General features: G+C 38.1%; 1 protein-coding gene across 4 annotated transcripts in view; it reads left to right on the forward strand.

Annotated features, from left to right (window-relative positions):
• The window catches only part of APOOL (apolipoprotein O like), a 356871-nt gene that overhangs the window by 292823 nt on the left and 46703 nt on the right, over positions 1-17345 (forward strand). For 3 of the 4 annotated variants that reach the window (XR_011998215.1, XR_011998214.1, XR_011998213.1), the window contains 2 exons: positions 13586-13669; positions 14253-14387. Coding sequence is in view for 1 of the 4 variants with exons in the window: in XM_072743927.1 (XP_072600028.1) it covers positions 13591-13669; positions 14253-14376 (203 nt within the window). In the remaining 3 variants the exon portion in view is untranslated. The remainder of the gene's footprint in view (positions 1-13585; positions 13670-14252; positions 14388-17345) is intronic. The other variant, XM_072743927.1, reaches the window with a different exon arrangement.

A 17345-nucleotide genomic window follows, 5' to 3' on the forward strand; every position in this document is an offset into this window, starting at 1 on the left:
GTACTATGTTGAATAGCAGTGGTGAGTTTGGACATCCCTTTCTCATTCCTGATCTTAGGGGAAAGCCTCCCAGTGCTTCCCCATTGAGAATGATATTTGCTGTGGGCTTTTCGTAGATGGCTTTTAAGATGTCGAGGAAAGTTCCCTCTATCCCAACACTCTGAAGTGTTTTGATCAGGAATGGATGCTGTATTTTGTCAAATGCTTTCTCTGCATCTAATGAGAGGATCCTATGGTTCTTGGTTTTTCTCTTGCTGATATGATGAATCACATTGATTGTTTTACGAGTGTTGAACCAGCCTTGTGTCTCGGGAATAAATCCTACTTGGTCATGGTGAATATTTTTCTTAATGTGTTGTTGGATCCTATTGGCTAGTATCTTGTTGAGAATTTTTGCATCCATGTTCATCAGGGAAATTGGTCTGTAATTCTCCTTTTTGGTGGGGTCTTTGTCTGGTTTTGTAATTAAGGTGATGCTGGCCTCATAGAACGAATTTGGAAGTACTCCATCTCTTTCTATCTTTCCAAACAGCTTTAGTAGAATAAGTATGATTTCTTCTTTAAACGTTTGATAGAATTCCCCTGGGAAGCCATCTGGCCCTGGACTCTTGTGTCTTGGGAGGTTTTTGATGACTGCTTCAATTTCCTCCCTGGTTATTGGCCTGTTCAGGTTTTCTATTGCTTCCTGCTCCAGTTTTGGTAGTTTGTGGCTTTCCAGGAATGCGCCCATGTCTTCTAGATTGCCTAATTTATTGGTGTATAGCTGTTCATGTTTTTAAGATCCTTTGTATTTCCTTGGTGTCGGTAGTGATCTCTCCCTTCTCATTCATGATTTTATTATTTTGAGTCTTCTCTCTCTTCTTTTTAATAAGGTTGGCTAATGGTTTATCTATCTTATTAATTCTTTCAAAGAACCAACTCCTGGTTCTGTTGATCTGTTCCATAGTTCTTTTGGTCTCGATTTCATTTAGTTCTGCTCGAATTTTAGTTAACTCTCTTCTTCTGCTGGGGGTTGGGTCCATTTGCTGCTTTTTCTCTAGCTCCTTTATGTGTAAGGTGAGCTTTTGTATTTGAGTTCTTTCCAGTTTTTGAGTGGATGCTTGTATTCCAATGTATTTCCCCCTCAGGACTGCTTTTGCTGCATCCCAAAGATTTTGAATGGTTGTATCTTCATTCTCATTAGTTTCCATGAATCTTTTCAATTTTCCTTAATTTTCTGGTTGACGTTTTCATCTTTTAGGAGGATGGTCCTTAACCTCCACGTGTTTGTGGTCCTTCCAAACTTTTTGTTGTGATTAAGTTCAAATTTCAAGGCATTATGGTCTGAGAATATACAGGGACTATCCTGATCTTCTGGTATCGGTTCAGACCCAATTTGTGACCCAGTATGTGGTCTATTCTGGAGAAAGTTCCAAGTGCACTTGAGAAGCATGTGTATTCAGTTGAGTTTGGATGTAAAGTTCTGTAGATATCTGTGAAATCCATCTGGTCCAGTGTATCATTTCAAGCTCTCGTTTCTTTGGAGATGTTGTGCTTAGAAGACCTATCAAAGGTAAAAAGAGCTAGATTGAAGTCACCAAGTATAAGTGTATTATTATCAAAGTATTTCTTCAGTTTGGTTATTAATTGGTTTAAATATTTGGCAGCTCCCAAATCGGGGCATATATATTGAGGATTGTTAAGTCCTCTTGTTGGATAGATCCTTTGAGTATGATATAGTGTCCATCTTCATCTCTCACTACAGTCTTCGGGGTAAATTTTAATTTATCTGATATGAGGATGGCTACCCCTGCTTTCTTTTGAGGACCATTTGAATGGTAAATGGTTCTCCAACCTTTTATTTTCAGATTGTAGGTGTCCTTCTGTCTATTATGAGTCTCTTGTAGACAGCAAATAGATGGGTCCTGCTTTTTTATCCAGTCTGAAACCCTGCACCTTTTGATGGGGTCATTAAGCCTGTTCAGTTTCAGAGTTACTATTAACAGATATGAGTTTAGTGTCAACATGATATCTATTCAGTCCTTGTTTTTGTGGATTATTCCACTGAACTTCTTCTTTTTCAAGGGGAATTTTAAGAGTCCCCTTTAAAATTTCTTGCAGAGCTGGTTTGGCGGTCACATATTCTTTCAGATCCTGCCTGTCTTGGAAGCTCTTTATCTCTCCTTCCATTTTGAATGAGAGCCTTGCTGGATATTCTTGGTTACATGTTTTTCTCTTTTAGGACCCTGAATATATCCTGCCATCCCTTTCTGGCCTGCCAGGTCTCTGTGGAGAGGTCTGCTGTTACCCTAATATTCCTCCCCACAAAAGTCAGGGACTTTTTTTCTCTTGCTGCTTTAAGGATCTTCTCTTTATCTTTGAAATTTGCAAGTTTAACTATTAAATGTCGAGGTGTTGAATGGTTTGTATTGATTTTAGGGGGGGATCTCTCTATTTCCTGTATCTGAATGCCTGTTTCCCTTCCCACATTAGGAAAGTTTTCAGCTAGGATTTGATCAAATACATATTCTGGCCCTCTGTCCCTTTCGGCGCCCTCAGGAACCCCAATTAAACATATGTTTTTCTTCCTCAGGCTGTTGTTTATTTCCCTTAATCTGTCTTCATGGTATCTTAATTGTCTGTCTCTTTTTTCCTCAGTTTCCCTCTTTGCCATCAACTTGTCTTCTATGTCACTCACTTGTTCTTCCACCTCATTAACCCTCGTCTTTAGGACTTCTAGCTTGGATTGCATCTCATTTAATTGATTTTTAATTTCTGCCTGATTGGATCTGAATTCTGCAGTCATGACGTCTTTTGAGTCCTTTATGGTTTTTTCTAGAGCCACCAGTAGCTGTATAATAGTGCTTCTGAATTGGCTTTCTGACATTGAATTGTAATCCAGATTTTGTAACTCTGTGGGAGAGAGGACTGTTTCTGAATCTTTTTTTTTGAGGTGAGGTTTTCCTTCTAGTCATTTTGCTCAGTTCAGAGTGGCCATAAACAAGTTGTATTGGGAAAAGGAGGAAAAGAGAGGGAAGGAAAGAAAAGAGAAAAAGAAAAAAGAGAAAGAAGAAAAAATGGGAAAAAAGAGGAGAAAAAGAGAAAGAAAAAGGATAAAAAAGAGGGCGGAATTCAATCAGAAATCAAAAGAAGCAATCAAAAATCAAAAAGAAACGAAAAGAAAAAAAAAACACAAAAAAAAAACAAAAAAAAACAAAACACGTCGGAGTATCTTCTGATTCTGTATACTTTGAAAAGAAATAAAAAGAAGCAATCAGAAATACTTTGAAAAGAAATCAAAAGAAGCAATCAGAAATACTTTGAAAAGAAATCAAAAGAAGAAATCAGAAATCAAAAAGAAAGAAAGAAAACAAAACAAAACAAAAAACCAAGAAACACGTGGGAGTATCTTCTGATATCTTTGAATCAGAAATCAAAAAGAAAGAAAGAAAAAAAAACCACAAAACAAAATTAAAGAAAAACAAAAACAAAAAACACGGGGGAGTATCTTCTGATTCTGTATACTTTAAGTTCTTTGACTTCCCCTGGAACTTGTCCGTCCAGCTGGTCTTCTGGGGGAGGGACCTGTTGTGCTGATTTTCAGGTGTTAGCACTTGGGGGAGCTGCTCTGCCCCTGCCTGGTGCAGGGCTCAGTGGGGGTTGTTTACCCCGTGAGGCCCCAGGACGACCAGCCACAGTGGCGGGGCGGTAGCTCTGGAAACCTGGATTCAGCCCCCGCAGTAACTCCAGGGCTCTCCGTCTGCAGGGCCTGGGGGCTCCGGGGCGGGGTCGCTGATCTGCTCAGCTCCGGCAGGAGCGTCCTTGCTGTCTTGGGCCCTCCCAGCCTCTGCCTGTCCCGGGGGAGGCCGGGTCCTGGGCTGTGTCCCGGCGCCCTGTGCTCCGGGGCCTGCGCTGTTGGATTCGCGCTCCCGGCGGTGCAGGCGCCTCCGTGGAGCCGCCGTCCGAGCCCCTCCGAGCTGCTCCGGGTCCCGCCGTGCGCGCTGCAGCCCTTAGGGAGCTCGGCGCACTCTCCCCGGGGCGCAGGTGCCTGTTAGTGTCCCAGGGAGCCCGAGGGCATCCCCGCCCTCCTGGGTCCTGCTCTAACCTCCTGCGGGCCCCTTTCCACCTGGGAAGGTTGGTGCAGCTCCTGCTCCTCTGGGACGGGGCTCCCCTGCCCTGGGGGCACTCGCCCCGGCCTCAGCCGGGCTCCTCGCGGGGCCCCTCCCCCTTGGAGGCCTTTTGTTTCTTTATTTCTTTTTCCCCGTCTTCCTACCTTGATAGAAGCGAGAACTCTTCTCACTGTAGCATTCCAGCTGTTCTCTCTTTAAATCTCAGGCCGAATTCGTAGATTTTCAGGATGATTTGAAGGTTATCTAGGTAATTTGGTGGGGACAGGTGATTTGGGGACCCTACTCTTCCGCCATCTTGCCCCTCCCCCAAGAAGATGTGGTTTATGTGTACAATGGAATATTACTCAGCCATTAGAAATGTCAAATACCCACCATTTGCTTCAACGTGGATGGAACTGGAGGGTATTATGTTGAGTGAAATAAGTCAATTGGAGAAGGACAAACATTATATGGTCTCATTCATTTGGGGGAATATAAATAATAGTGAAAAGGAGTAGAGGGGAAAGGAGAAGAAATGTGTGGGAAATATCAGAACGGGAGACAGAACATGGAAGACTCCTAACTCTGGGAAACGAACTAGGGGTGGTGAAAGGGGAATAGGGTGGGGGTTGGGGGTCCTGGGTGGCGCTCATTGAGGTGGGTACTTGACGCGATGAGCACTGGGTGTTATTCTGTATGTTGGCAAATTGAACACCAATAAAAAGAAAGACAAAGAAAAAAAACAAAGGAGCACCTGCATCTCAATGTTTAAAGCAGAAATATCCACAGTAGCCAAACTTTGGAAAGAGCCCAGATGTCCATAGACAGATGAATGGTTAAAGAAGATATGGTATGTATATATATGTATAGTGTATATATTTACATATATATACGTACCATATACACACAATGGAATACAACTCAGTCATCAAAAAATTTTTTTGCCATTTGCAAGGACATAGATGAAAGTAGAGGATATTAGGGATCCCTGGGTGGCTCAGTGGTTTGGCGCCTGCCTTTTGCCCAGGGCACAATCCTGGAGTCCTGGAATCGAGTCCCACATCAGGCTCCCGGCATGGAGCCTGCTTCTCCCTCCTCCTGTTTCTCTGCCTCTCTCTCTCTCTCTCTCTCTCTCTCGCTCTCTCTCTATGTCTATCATAAATAAATAAATAAATCTTTAAGAAAAAAGAAAGTAGAGGATATTATGGTAAGCAAAATAAGTCAATATGAGAAAGACAATTATCATATGATCTCACTCATATGTGAAATTTAAGAAAGAAAACCAAAGATCATATGTCAAGGAAGGGAAAAATGAAACAAGAGCAAATCAGAGAGGGAGACAAATCATAAGAGACTCTTAATCATAGGAAACAAACTGAGGGTTGCTGGAGGGGAAGGGGTGGAGGGATTCTGTAACTGGATGATGGACACTAAGGAGAGCATGTGAATTGATCAGCACTGGGTATTATATAAGACTGATGAATCACTGAATTCTACCCTTAGAATAGTAATAATACACTATAGGTTAATTAATTGAATTTAAATAAAGATATAATAATCCTGCTGTAAAATGGTGTATGTATCCCTTTGAATTAGTGTTTTATACTTTTTATTAGTTTTCTGTAGTGTGATTATTGGTTGTTAGAGTAGTGATATTTTTACCTTTCGAGGATATTCCATACTGTCCTCCACAGTGGCCACACCAGGTTGCATTCCCACCAACAGTACACAAGTGTTCCTTTTTCTCCACATCCTCACAAATGCTTGTTGTTTCTTGTATCTTTTATTTTAGCCATTCTGGAAGGTGTAAGGTCATATTTCGTCAGTTTAGATTTTCATTTTCCTGATGATGAGTGATGTTGAGCATCTTTTCATGTGTCTGCTATTTACATGCCTTCTTCGGAGAAATGTCTGTTCATGTCTTCTGTTAAAGGATAATTTTAAAGATTGTATTGTGTGTTAATACATACTTTTTTCACTTTTTCATTTTTTTATTGAAGTTAGCTGACACACAATTTTACATTAGTTTCAGGTGTACAGTATAGTGATTCAACTTCTCTATATATTATTCTGTGCTTACTACAAGAGTAGCTACCATCTGTCACCATACAATGCTCTTATAGTACCATGACCATATTCTCTATGCTGTCCCTTTCATCCCTGTGATTTATTCATTCCATAACTAGGAGCCTCTACTTCCGACTCTCCTTCACCCATTTTGTCTACCACCTTATCTCCTCCATTCTGACATCTATAAGTTTGTTCTCTGTATTTATGGGTCTGGTTTTGCTCCATTGCTTGTTCATTTGTATTGTTTTTTACATAACTCATATAAGAGAAATCATATATTTGTCTTTTTCTGAATTATTTCACTCAAAATAATACCTTCTAGATTCATCCATGTTTTTACAAATGGCAAGATTCATTATTTTTCATGGCATGGAATATTCCATTATATATATAATACATAATATATAATATATAACATAATGTCCATTCATCTATCAATGGATACTTAGGTTGCTTCCATGTCTTGGCTATTGTAAATAGAACTTGATAGTCTCAATAGCAAAATGCAGGTCACAAAAGAAAGTGCCAGTGAACCTGATGATAGGTCAAAAGATACTGTATCATCTAAAGACAGAGAAATAAAGATGACTATAAGGAAACAGTGTAGCTTACAAATAAGTTGGAATACCAGAGAAATGGAGTCAGAAAAAATATTTGGAGAAATAAAGGATGAAAATTTCACTGAATTGTTGCAAACATACACTTACTGTTGCCAATAACTCGGCAAACTCAAAGCAATACAAACATGAGGAAAACTACAGCTAGGGACATCACAGTTAAACTGCCGAAAACCAAAAATTAAGGGAAAAATTTGAAAGTGGCCAGAGGAAAAAAGAGGAATGGAGGTTCAAAGACAACCAAACAGTATCTTTAAAGTATTAAGTTCTCTCTTGCTTTCTTCCTCTTTACAAATTCTATTTATATTTTGTTCCATTTTTCATGTAATTTTCTCCTTTTCACTCCATGTAAACTCAATCTTCATATCTTGGCTTAAGCATTTCTTTTCATAAATCCTTCCTGACTTTACAGTATAAAGTTTAAAATGACCTTCCTCTATGCTAATTTAACATAAATTCAAGTCTCAAGTATAACAATCTACTGTTGTTGGCTTTTTAAAAGTACTTTTCTCCCCACTAGTTTGTGAGCTCCTTGATGACAAGTATTACCACGTTCATTTTTTATGCTCACATAGTACCTTACCTGCTAATAGTAGCTGTTTAACAAGCTGATTCAGTCATTCAACTTTAGTTCAAGATGCTGCAAATTAATAGGTGATCAAAATATGTGCCCACCCTATTCATTTAGAATCTACTGGGAAAGAAAATATTAAAGAAGTTAAACAAAATTAAAGATAATATCACAATCGTGACAAGTGATGAAAATAAACTGTGATGCAAAGGGAAAGAACAGGGAAATGAAAAAAAGAAAATCACCAATTTAGAGTTGGAGTTAAGTAGAATTTCACAGAGACATACCTGATATGTTTTAAGCTGTGCTTTCAATGAGTTCTTTTTACTCCATATATGAACTTTCTATGTATTTATGGATTTTTTTTCAGTCATGGATGTGAAACTTTTCTCTGAGTTCCCAGGACAGTCTAGCAAGACTTAAAGAACACTAAGAATGTAAATATACACTTCACAGATGACCCAAAAGAGTTCAAAGAGGGCCTAGAGTCACTATTTTGTTGATAAAACTATTATTTGGGGCAGAAGCAGGAAAATAAACAGCTCCTTTCTGATTATTGTAGTAATCCTAGAGTAAGGGACTTACTGTTCCTTACTGACAGGACTTACCTGTTACTTTCCCTTTATTCCACTTCTTTGATTCATTTAGTCCCTAGATAGGTAATCACTGTTAACCAGATCTTAAATACTCAATACCTAATTATCTTTAGTCCTGATCATGAAGTGAGGCAAGAGGAAATATGGATATATTTAATCCCTAGACAAAAAATTAATAAAATTTCCCCTCACAATATTTTCCTTCTACAATCTTTTTTTAATAATAAATTTATTTTTTATTGGTGTTCAATTTGCCAACATACAGATAAATGTAATTAATGTAATTGCTAATGTAAGCCAAATTGATTGATTTGAGTATCAAATTTTATTTCTCATTCATATTCTTATGAGGAAACAAAAATACCAAAGGGTAGGTAGTCAGAAGGATAGAGAAATAAAGAATACTACATAATCAGTAGACTGGTTCTGATTGAAAACTTATTATGCCCTATTTATTTTTCAGACTATTCCTCATCTGAGATTAGTGTTCTTTTAATATATATGCATCAAGATGCCATTAAAGTACAGAGTCACAGCAAAAGGACTGTAGACTCCATATGAGAAGAAAACAATGTTATTCACTTTGGTCTTTATCATAGAAACACACTCAGTAGTGTTCATTAGACATCATCATTCATTTATCCATCTAGCAAAAAATATTTATTGCCTACTATATGCTTGGAACTGTTGTATACTCGGAGAATACAGTGGTATCTGAGATTCTTATCCTCATGGAACTTCCTTTGGGGAGGGGAGAGGAGGCAGCCAGTGAACAAATAAGGAAAAAATAAGATAATTTCAGATTGTGATAAATTCTATAAGTCTGGGAAACAGGGTGATGTAGCAGTGACTTGGAAGTGGGGTAATGTTAGATGGAAAGACTATGGAGAGATGATATTTGAATTGATACTGAAAGCTGAGGGAAAAAAAAACCCTTTCATACAGAAAGTCAAGGAGAGAAGCACCTTGGGGGCTCAGTTGTATAAGTATCTGACTTGATTTCAGCTCAGGTCATGATCTCAGAGTTGTGATATTGAGCTCCATGTTGGGCTCCACACTAGGTTTAAGCTTCTTTCTCTCTCTCTCTTTCTGTCCCTCCCCCTCCCTCTCTAAAAAAAGTCATGGGAAGAACTAAGCAGAGAGAAGAGCAACTACAATATCCTAAGAGAAAAATAGGCTTGATATGTTCAAAGAAAGAAAATCAACATGGCAGGAAAGTCAATAAAGTAGACAGATCATGCTATGGCTTGTTGGATGTTGTTAAGACATTTAATTTTATTGTCAGCTCAGTGGAAAGTCACACTGAAGGCTTTTTTCATGGGAGTGCTTCTGGATGCTATGCAGAGAATGGTTTTCAGCGTTCCATACCTGGAAGGAGAAAGAAGAGTTCAGAATCTGACAGAAGTCTAAGAGAGAGCTATTGATATCTTGAACTAGAAATTGACAGTGAAGAGAAAAATAAGTAATCTATTTTAGAATTGTAACAAAGTTTACTGATAGATTTGACATAGGTCATAAGGGAAAAAGAGAAACTAAGGATAACCAAAGATTTTGGTTTAATCAACTGGATGAATGAGGAACCCTAGAGGAGGAACAGGAGTGTTTTGTGTGTGGGGGGGTTAATGGATAAAATATTTGGTTTTGACATGGTTAACCGGGGACACCTACTAGACATCCAAATGGACGTCTTGAGTAGGCAGTTGGGTATATTAATTTGGATCCCAGGAGACAAGTTTTAAAGTAGAAATATAAATGTGATAATCATCAGGATATGGGTGCCATAAAGTCATTATTGGATTTATGAACAGAGTGTAGATATAAAGAAAAAAAAGAGGTTAGTAACAAGACCTCAGGTGTTCCAATATTTAGAGATCAGGTAATAAAGGAGAAGCTGGGCCAGCAAAAGGAACTGGAATGATCACATAGAGCATAGGGATGCCTGGGTGGTTCAACAGTTGGGCATCTGCCTTTGGCTCAGGTCCTGATCCTGGAGTCCTGGGATTGAGTCCCACATCAGGCTCTCTGCACGAAGCCTACTTCTCCCTCTGCCTTATGTCTCTGCCTCTTTCTGTGTCTCTCATGTATAAATAAATAAAATATTTTTTAAAAAACACACATTAGTACATACATCAATAGGAGAAAAAGCAGGAGCATGCGATGTCATGGAAGCAAAGATCGAAAAGAATGTATTTTTGGAATTAGGGAATAGCTCACTACATTAAATGCTACTGAGAGAAAAGTCAGATGAAGAGAGAAATAACATTGGATTTGGCAACATGAGGTGATTGACAACCTTGACAAGAGCAGTTTTAACCGAGTAGTGGGGATAGAAGCAGACCTGGCATGGATTGACAATTAATGAGAGGTTAGGGAGCAGTGACAATAAGGGTGGACACCTTTTTTTTTGAAATGTTTTATAGTGATAGGAAACAGAAAAATGAGACAGTGGCTGGGAGATAATGTGGAGTTGTTTTTGTAATTTAAAGGAATGATCCAGTAGGGAAGGATAAAAGTTGTACTACAAGATAGAATGGAAATAATTACATGAATAAAGTCCTTGAGAGGGCAAGAAGAAGGATCCTGAGCACATTTGGAGGAGTTGGTCTTTGATACAAGCAGAGACACTTTATCCAAATAGTTTATGGATACAGGTAGGTGGTGGGAAGATAAAAATAGTTCTTTTCTGATCATTTCTATTTTCTTAGTGAAATAAGAGGCAAGGTCATCAACTGAGAATAAAGAAGATGGAAGAGAAATGGGAGGTTTGTGGAGACAGGGTGTGCTGAAGGAGTGGTCTCAGAGAGTAGGAGTATTAATAAATTAAGGAACTGTAGTATGCCCAGATAGTGCTGTTAGGTCCATTACAAAAATTTTATCATACATTTTCAAGCCAGAAGTTCATCTGAGAAAATCAGATGAAAATCCAGCCCTCCATGGTGCAGTCTACTCCTTGTTCTGGGTATTGTCACTCTAGATAGAGCCTTAATCTATAACATTTGGAAAGATTTTATTGACGTTGGAGAGAAGAACTGCTTTTCCCGTGACTTCCAATACATAGGGCACCTAGTCAGGTAGAGCTAGATTATATGGACCTTTTGTGTATATTCCTGTACACAATTTTTTTTATTCCTTGGAATGTCATCAGAGAGTTCAGAAACTTCTCTTGATTTCTTTACCTTTCCCAATCCTCAGATGATGTTTTGTTCTTTGATCATGAATTCAAATGGGAATCTTCTGACTTTCCTTATCATGTCCTAATGGACCCCTCCATATGGCTTTTCTTTGTCCTTTGAAATTATCAAGCTAGACCATGGCTTAATGCTTTACTGAACCCATCTGTCTCACACTGCCACATCATCAACCTTACTGAACAATGGAATTAATGATTGTGGCTATGTAATACTAAATAGGATATTTCATATTTTTCTAAAATAAAATATGGAAAACGAATTACTTTTTATGGAGAAAATGAAAGCCACATTGACTGTGTTTCTGAAAAACATGAATAGGCTCAGCTTTGGGTCTAAAAACAGTGACTTCAAAGTAGGATGACCAAGATACTCCCACCTTCTAATGGTTGTTCCAATATAAACACTAACAGTTCATTACTCTCCTCAGTGTTCTGGTTTGTATTGTTAACCTGCTTTAAGGATCTGATATAGTCACTGACTCTGGAGAAAATTGTCATCAGTAGCTAGCTACTATTCTTTCTGTACCCCCATGTGCTCATAAGAGCAGAGTGCCACACTACTTTTACCACTACCTATAGGACTTGATCTCAAAAAATAATCTCACCATGTCAGCCTGGCCTGCGTTCTACTCTGTAATTTTCTACCTTACATTCTTCCTAAAACACTTTTTTGCATTTACCTAGTTGAATCAAGGGCTGAGTTTGGATTAATGAATTTAAATTAAGCCCAAACTGAACAAATGTGAGATACATGCCAGTCCCTCTACATGTTGAGATCTCCCCTACTGTTTTCTATGGTATTGTCCTCCCAAGTATAACCATATTTTTGAAGCTATAGAATATGGTTTATGATCCCCATGTCCAAATTTTAGATAGGCCTCTTTTCATCACATCAGTTATATAATACTTGTTTGCCTGCCAGATAAAGAGACCTGGACCAATGAAGTTAAGTCCACTATGGAAGGAAAGGTAGCCCCTTTAAGGTCTGATGTATGGAATGATCAGAAACCCCTGATTCTAACTACTATGACATCAGGGATCTAGCTATAGACACAAGTAAATCTTTCTTTTCAAGCTTCACGGAAATCACACTTTCAAGAGTCATGATTTTCTTTTTTTGTTTTGTTATGGTTTTTTGTTTTATTTTAAAGAAGATTTCAAAAACAAAGCAGAAAAGGAGAGCCCAAAGACAAAAGAAAGATATTTAAACAACGGAGGAGAAATACAGGGTCTGTGTAATTTTTCCTAATTGTATCAATCTGTCTTTCCAAATACCTAATCTTGTCTCATCTCTAACATTATTGATCCAGGATCCCCCACTCTCCAGAGGTAGTTGTGGACATAATCTGAAACTTAGGAATGAGTCATGGTGTATATTTCACATATTACTTAATCTTTATTATTTTTTAAATCAGAAAGTGCAATGTTTTATAGTCTGCAACAAATTTCCCCATGTCAAAATATCTCTATCAAAGTAGCAATGTAAAAATATCCTTGATTTCAATATGGCCCAATCAAAATGGCCATGTCTCAATGTTATATGCCCACCCATAACCAGTGTGGCTATAAGAATAAGCTCTGTGTAGATCTGGTGTGGATCCACTGTTAAAGTGATAAAATGCCAATTTCTCGTTTCAGTGTCCATAATTACTACAACTTACTTTTTTACTAATGCCCTCACTCAAAGTATACTTTAAGTATCAAGTATTTACCAATTGATTTGTATGTATTAGCTTACCTCCAAAATGTTCTGCAGTATACCATGACTATTTGATGCTGCAACTCTCTATATTCAGTCTAAGTATTATGTGTCTGAGTTACGTTTGTCAACTGTGTTTTCTCTGTGTATGTTTTCCAACTAAGACAATTGGAAGGGGGATTTATATTTAATGCTTTTGGCTAAAAAGGTCCCTTAATACTTAGAATGGCAGCTAAAAAGAATCTTCCATTTGCATTTTCCCTTCAGTAATTCATTCTCCATCACTGATAGATGATAGATGATAGATAGATAGATAGATGATAGATAGATAGATAGAAATGTGAGACAGATTTTCTAAGTTATCAGTATAAGTAAGCATTTGTCTTTTAGCAATACTTTGCCATTTTTAAGAATCAAGCCTGGAGATTTTCATTATTATTTTATTATTATTTTATTATTATTGTTATTAAATTTTGATTTGCCAATATATAGTATAACACCCACTGCTCATCCCATCAAGTGCCCTCTTCAGTGCCTGTCACCCAGTTACCCCATTCCCCCACTAGCCTCCCTTTCCACTACCCTTTGTTCGTTTCCCAGAGTTAGGAGTCTCTCATGTTTTGTCACCCTCTCTATTTATCTTGAAATTTAAATATTTAGCAATGTAGAATCAATGTGGGCTATGGTGTTTCAAATTTCCTTAAACTCATGGCTAAACCTTTCCTTACTCCCTTAAAAAAAAATCTATGTGCAGAACAGCTGGAGCTCATCCCATCAGAGTATCCTTCCTAGAAGTCCTGTATCTCCACCACCAAAGTTCTTTGGAAGAAAATTACATGTAAGTTCTCTTAAAAGGACAGTTAAAGCTTGTAAATACTGAAAAACAAACGAAGCTCAATCTTATTTAGAAGTAATTTTAGTAGAGAGTTTATTGTATTTATTTTTCAGTAGGAGGTGGGGTTGCAGAGAAGAAGAAGCATAGTCAGAGATAACAATGTTTCTAACCATAAATATCTACATAGCTAAATGTATTTATGCCAGATAACTCTGACACATTTCCTGAGAAAAAGTCAGCACTAACCAAATTAATCTGTAGCATTTTTTTAAATTGTATTTCCTTCATTTATCTAAATATCAAAGTAATTTTTCAAACATTCTAAGGAAGAATAGAAAATATTTCCCAACAAAGACCCTAGTTTTAGTGAGAAATTGAATAAGAGGAGAATGGTTTTCTTTGTTTTATGAGGATGCCATTTTTTATTATATCTGTTATATCAATATAATGTGAATTCTGGATGATTTCATTTATTTGCTTCCTGTAGAATATAGTAACAATCCGTTTTACTGTAACACTTAACACTATGTATTTTATTTTTAAATTATCCTGAAATATTTCATATTGATTTTTTCATTTAAAATAGCTTTATGATTCATGAAACCAAAGAGGACAATCCTTACATTTATCCATCTTATAACTGTGATGGCTCTCTGGGAACAGCTAAACCTAAAGCAAATTATGGGAGCAACTATTCTTCACATGTTTGAAGCCACTCTTGGTATGTACCATACATTTCAGTTCTATATGTGGTTATCATCACCATAATTCATGTAAAAGTAACACAATAAACACTAAGACTTTGCTATAGCAAAATGATATGAAGATATCAGTTGAGATGAAGATGGAAAACTTATCTTATACGACTTGCTACTACTATTATTTCATTTGTAAAATGACATCAGGATATATGAGTCAAAGGTATAGTATATTGAATACTCCATATGCATGAATATACTTTGTTTATAAAGTATTTGAAGTATTATATACATAAACTATCTATGAGTCATATAAGAAATATAAGTAAAAATATAGTCTGTGTAATACTTTATATGTGTTAAGGTACTATATATGCATATATATTTTATTTAAAGTTGCAATTTTTAGAAAGGAGATTTGATATCAAAGGAAGACTGGTTAAATGCCATGAGACTAATTCAGAGGTTAGAATGGTCTTATGTTATTACAATCATTAACTTATCATAATTTAACAAGGCAATTGCTATTTCATGTTTTAGTATACTTTAATACATTAAATGGTACATTACTCAAGCTAATGCTGAACACTAGGTAATTTCTGATCTTTAGTTACAAAACATATTAAAAATTGAAATTAAGGGCAGCCCGGGTGGCTCAGTGGCTTAGAACCCAGGGTGTGATCCTGGAGACCCAGGATCGAGTCCCCTGTCAGGCTCCCTGCATAGGGCCTGCTTCTCCCTCTGCCTCTGTCTCTGCCTCTCTCTCTCTCTCTCTCTCTCTGTATCTCTCATGAATAAATAAAATCTTTAAAAAATTGAAATTGAGTGCAAACTGTGTTTCTCTGTACAAGTAGAAACAGCAATCAGAAAAAAATAGTGAAATGGATCATCACCTAAAAGTTATCTTTATAAATTTTCTTGAAATGCAATAAATTATAGAAAAAAAGGAACTAATTCACCAAAACTTAATAACTGTGTTTGTTCACATATTGATGTTTTTTGAGGAGGCATTTTTAGTTACATTGACCACATGACAAAATAACCTTCCTCAAAAATCTGACTGGGGGGAGTGACATCACCAAGAGAGTAATATAGGTCTTTCCTGACTTCAATCCCCCTCACAAGAACAACTAATGATTATTCATAAACAAGACACCATTGAGAGAATCCCATAACATAGGAATGAGGTTTAAGCACCCTCCTGTACCATGGACACTAAAACAGCCTGCATTAGAAAGGTAAGAGAAGTAGCTACACAGGGACCACATTGACCCTCCTCCAGACCAGCACAGAACAACACAAAGAGGTCTTCCCTGAGTCTCCAGTTTCTCCAGTGGAAAATAATATGCCAAGAGGACAATTAGTTTTTCCAGAATTCTGGGGCCTCCTGATGTGGTCTCACCCCATGGAGACTACAGTGGAATCTGCACATATCAACTACTGGCACTCTTTTAGAGAGAAGGTAGGGGGCTTGCAACAACTGGTACACAAATGTTGAAAAACAGAGTTCATATCTGCGGTGCCCCAATAGTAATCCCAACTAGCAATTCTACTAGTTGGAGGTACCCTTTGATTAGAGACCTTGTTGAGATGAAGATCTGCCTGATTTGGGTCCTCAAAAGAGTTTTGCAGACATTAGTGTCTTGTTTGCCCATTTCCAGGCAAACCCCCAAATGGGGAGAGTGTCTTTTGGCTACATCTGGCCATAGGGTCTGGCAAGAGCATATGGAAGCTATATAGACCAACAATGCTCTTGCTGAGATGCACATGGAGCCGATCTCCCCCAGAGCAAAACCAGTACCAGGCATGGAGTATTCCCCCACTTTGGCTACACAGTGGGATTAATTTATAGCCAAGACAGGGGGATTAATTTATAGCTCCCAGCTCCTCCAAACTGGAAAGCCTGTTTGTGAAAAGGGTTACATGCCTGGAGGGCCCCTGTTTATTCTGCCCAAACAAAGAAACTGAGACATTGTTCCACCCACTGTAAAGAGTATTTCCTAACCCCATTTCAACAGAATGGCTGGCAATAAGACCCTGAAGCTGTGTAACCCAGCAATGTTCAAGCTGAGAGATAGGCAGGCAGAGCCAACAGAGAGCAGAACAAAACCAGTGGCCTTGTGTGGCCAGGGAACTTGGGGCATGTCTTGCCTTGAGGTAAGACAACAAAGAGCTTTATAAACTTGAGAACTGCTTCTTTATATACCCTAGTGGTAGGTCCCACCTGCACCTGGAAAAAGAAACTAATTCATAGCCCCTCTCATTTATAAATATAGCCTTCAGTCTTCCTAACAAGGCCTAACTAGAACATATGGGAAGCTGTGTAGCCTCTCCAATATCTTGCTCACAGTGGCACTTGAACAGTGAGCACAGCCTATAGCTTTCCCCATCTGTAGAGCAAAACTAGTGGCTTCACCTGGTCAGGGAATTCAGTCACACATTTGCATGATTAGGGTCCCCAAACAATGAGCCCAGGCCCTGGGTTCCAATATGCTGCCCTGCAAAGGCAGGGAAGCTAATCCATAGTCTCATTTACTACTAAATATTGTACCCAGGCTCAACCATCCAGTAAGCCTGACCAGAGATTCAGGGCACCCCCAGAGCCCGTGCTACAGCTTCATATGAGCAGGTAACCAAGCCAGAAACCCTATCTGTTATCAGTATCACATCCCCTCTATATCTGACCTCAAACCTTGAATGATTGCCTCACCCAAAATATACTCTAATAGCAGGTCCCACCTGCCCAAGAACACTACCGGAAGACAACCCAGAAACCCAAACTGCACTGAATGGTGAAAATCTGTCTCCACCAAAGCAAACTTATAAAGCCTGGAAGAAAAGCTCAATTACTCAAATGTACAGATACCAATGTAAGGGATCAAAGACAATGAAAACTCAGGTAAATATGTAACCACTAGAAGAAACTAACAAGGCTCCAATAATTTACCCTTAATAAATAAATATTTATTAACTGTTAAAGA

Source organism: Vulpes vulpes, chromosome X, assembly GCF_048418805.1.
Source record: "Vulpes vulpes isolate BD-2025 chromosome X, VulVul3, whole genome shotgun sequence".
Lineage (NCBI taxonomy): Eukaryota > Metazoa > Chordata > Mammalia > Carnivora > Canidae > Vulpes > Vulpes vulpes.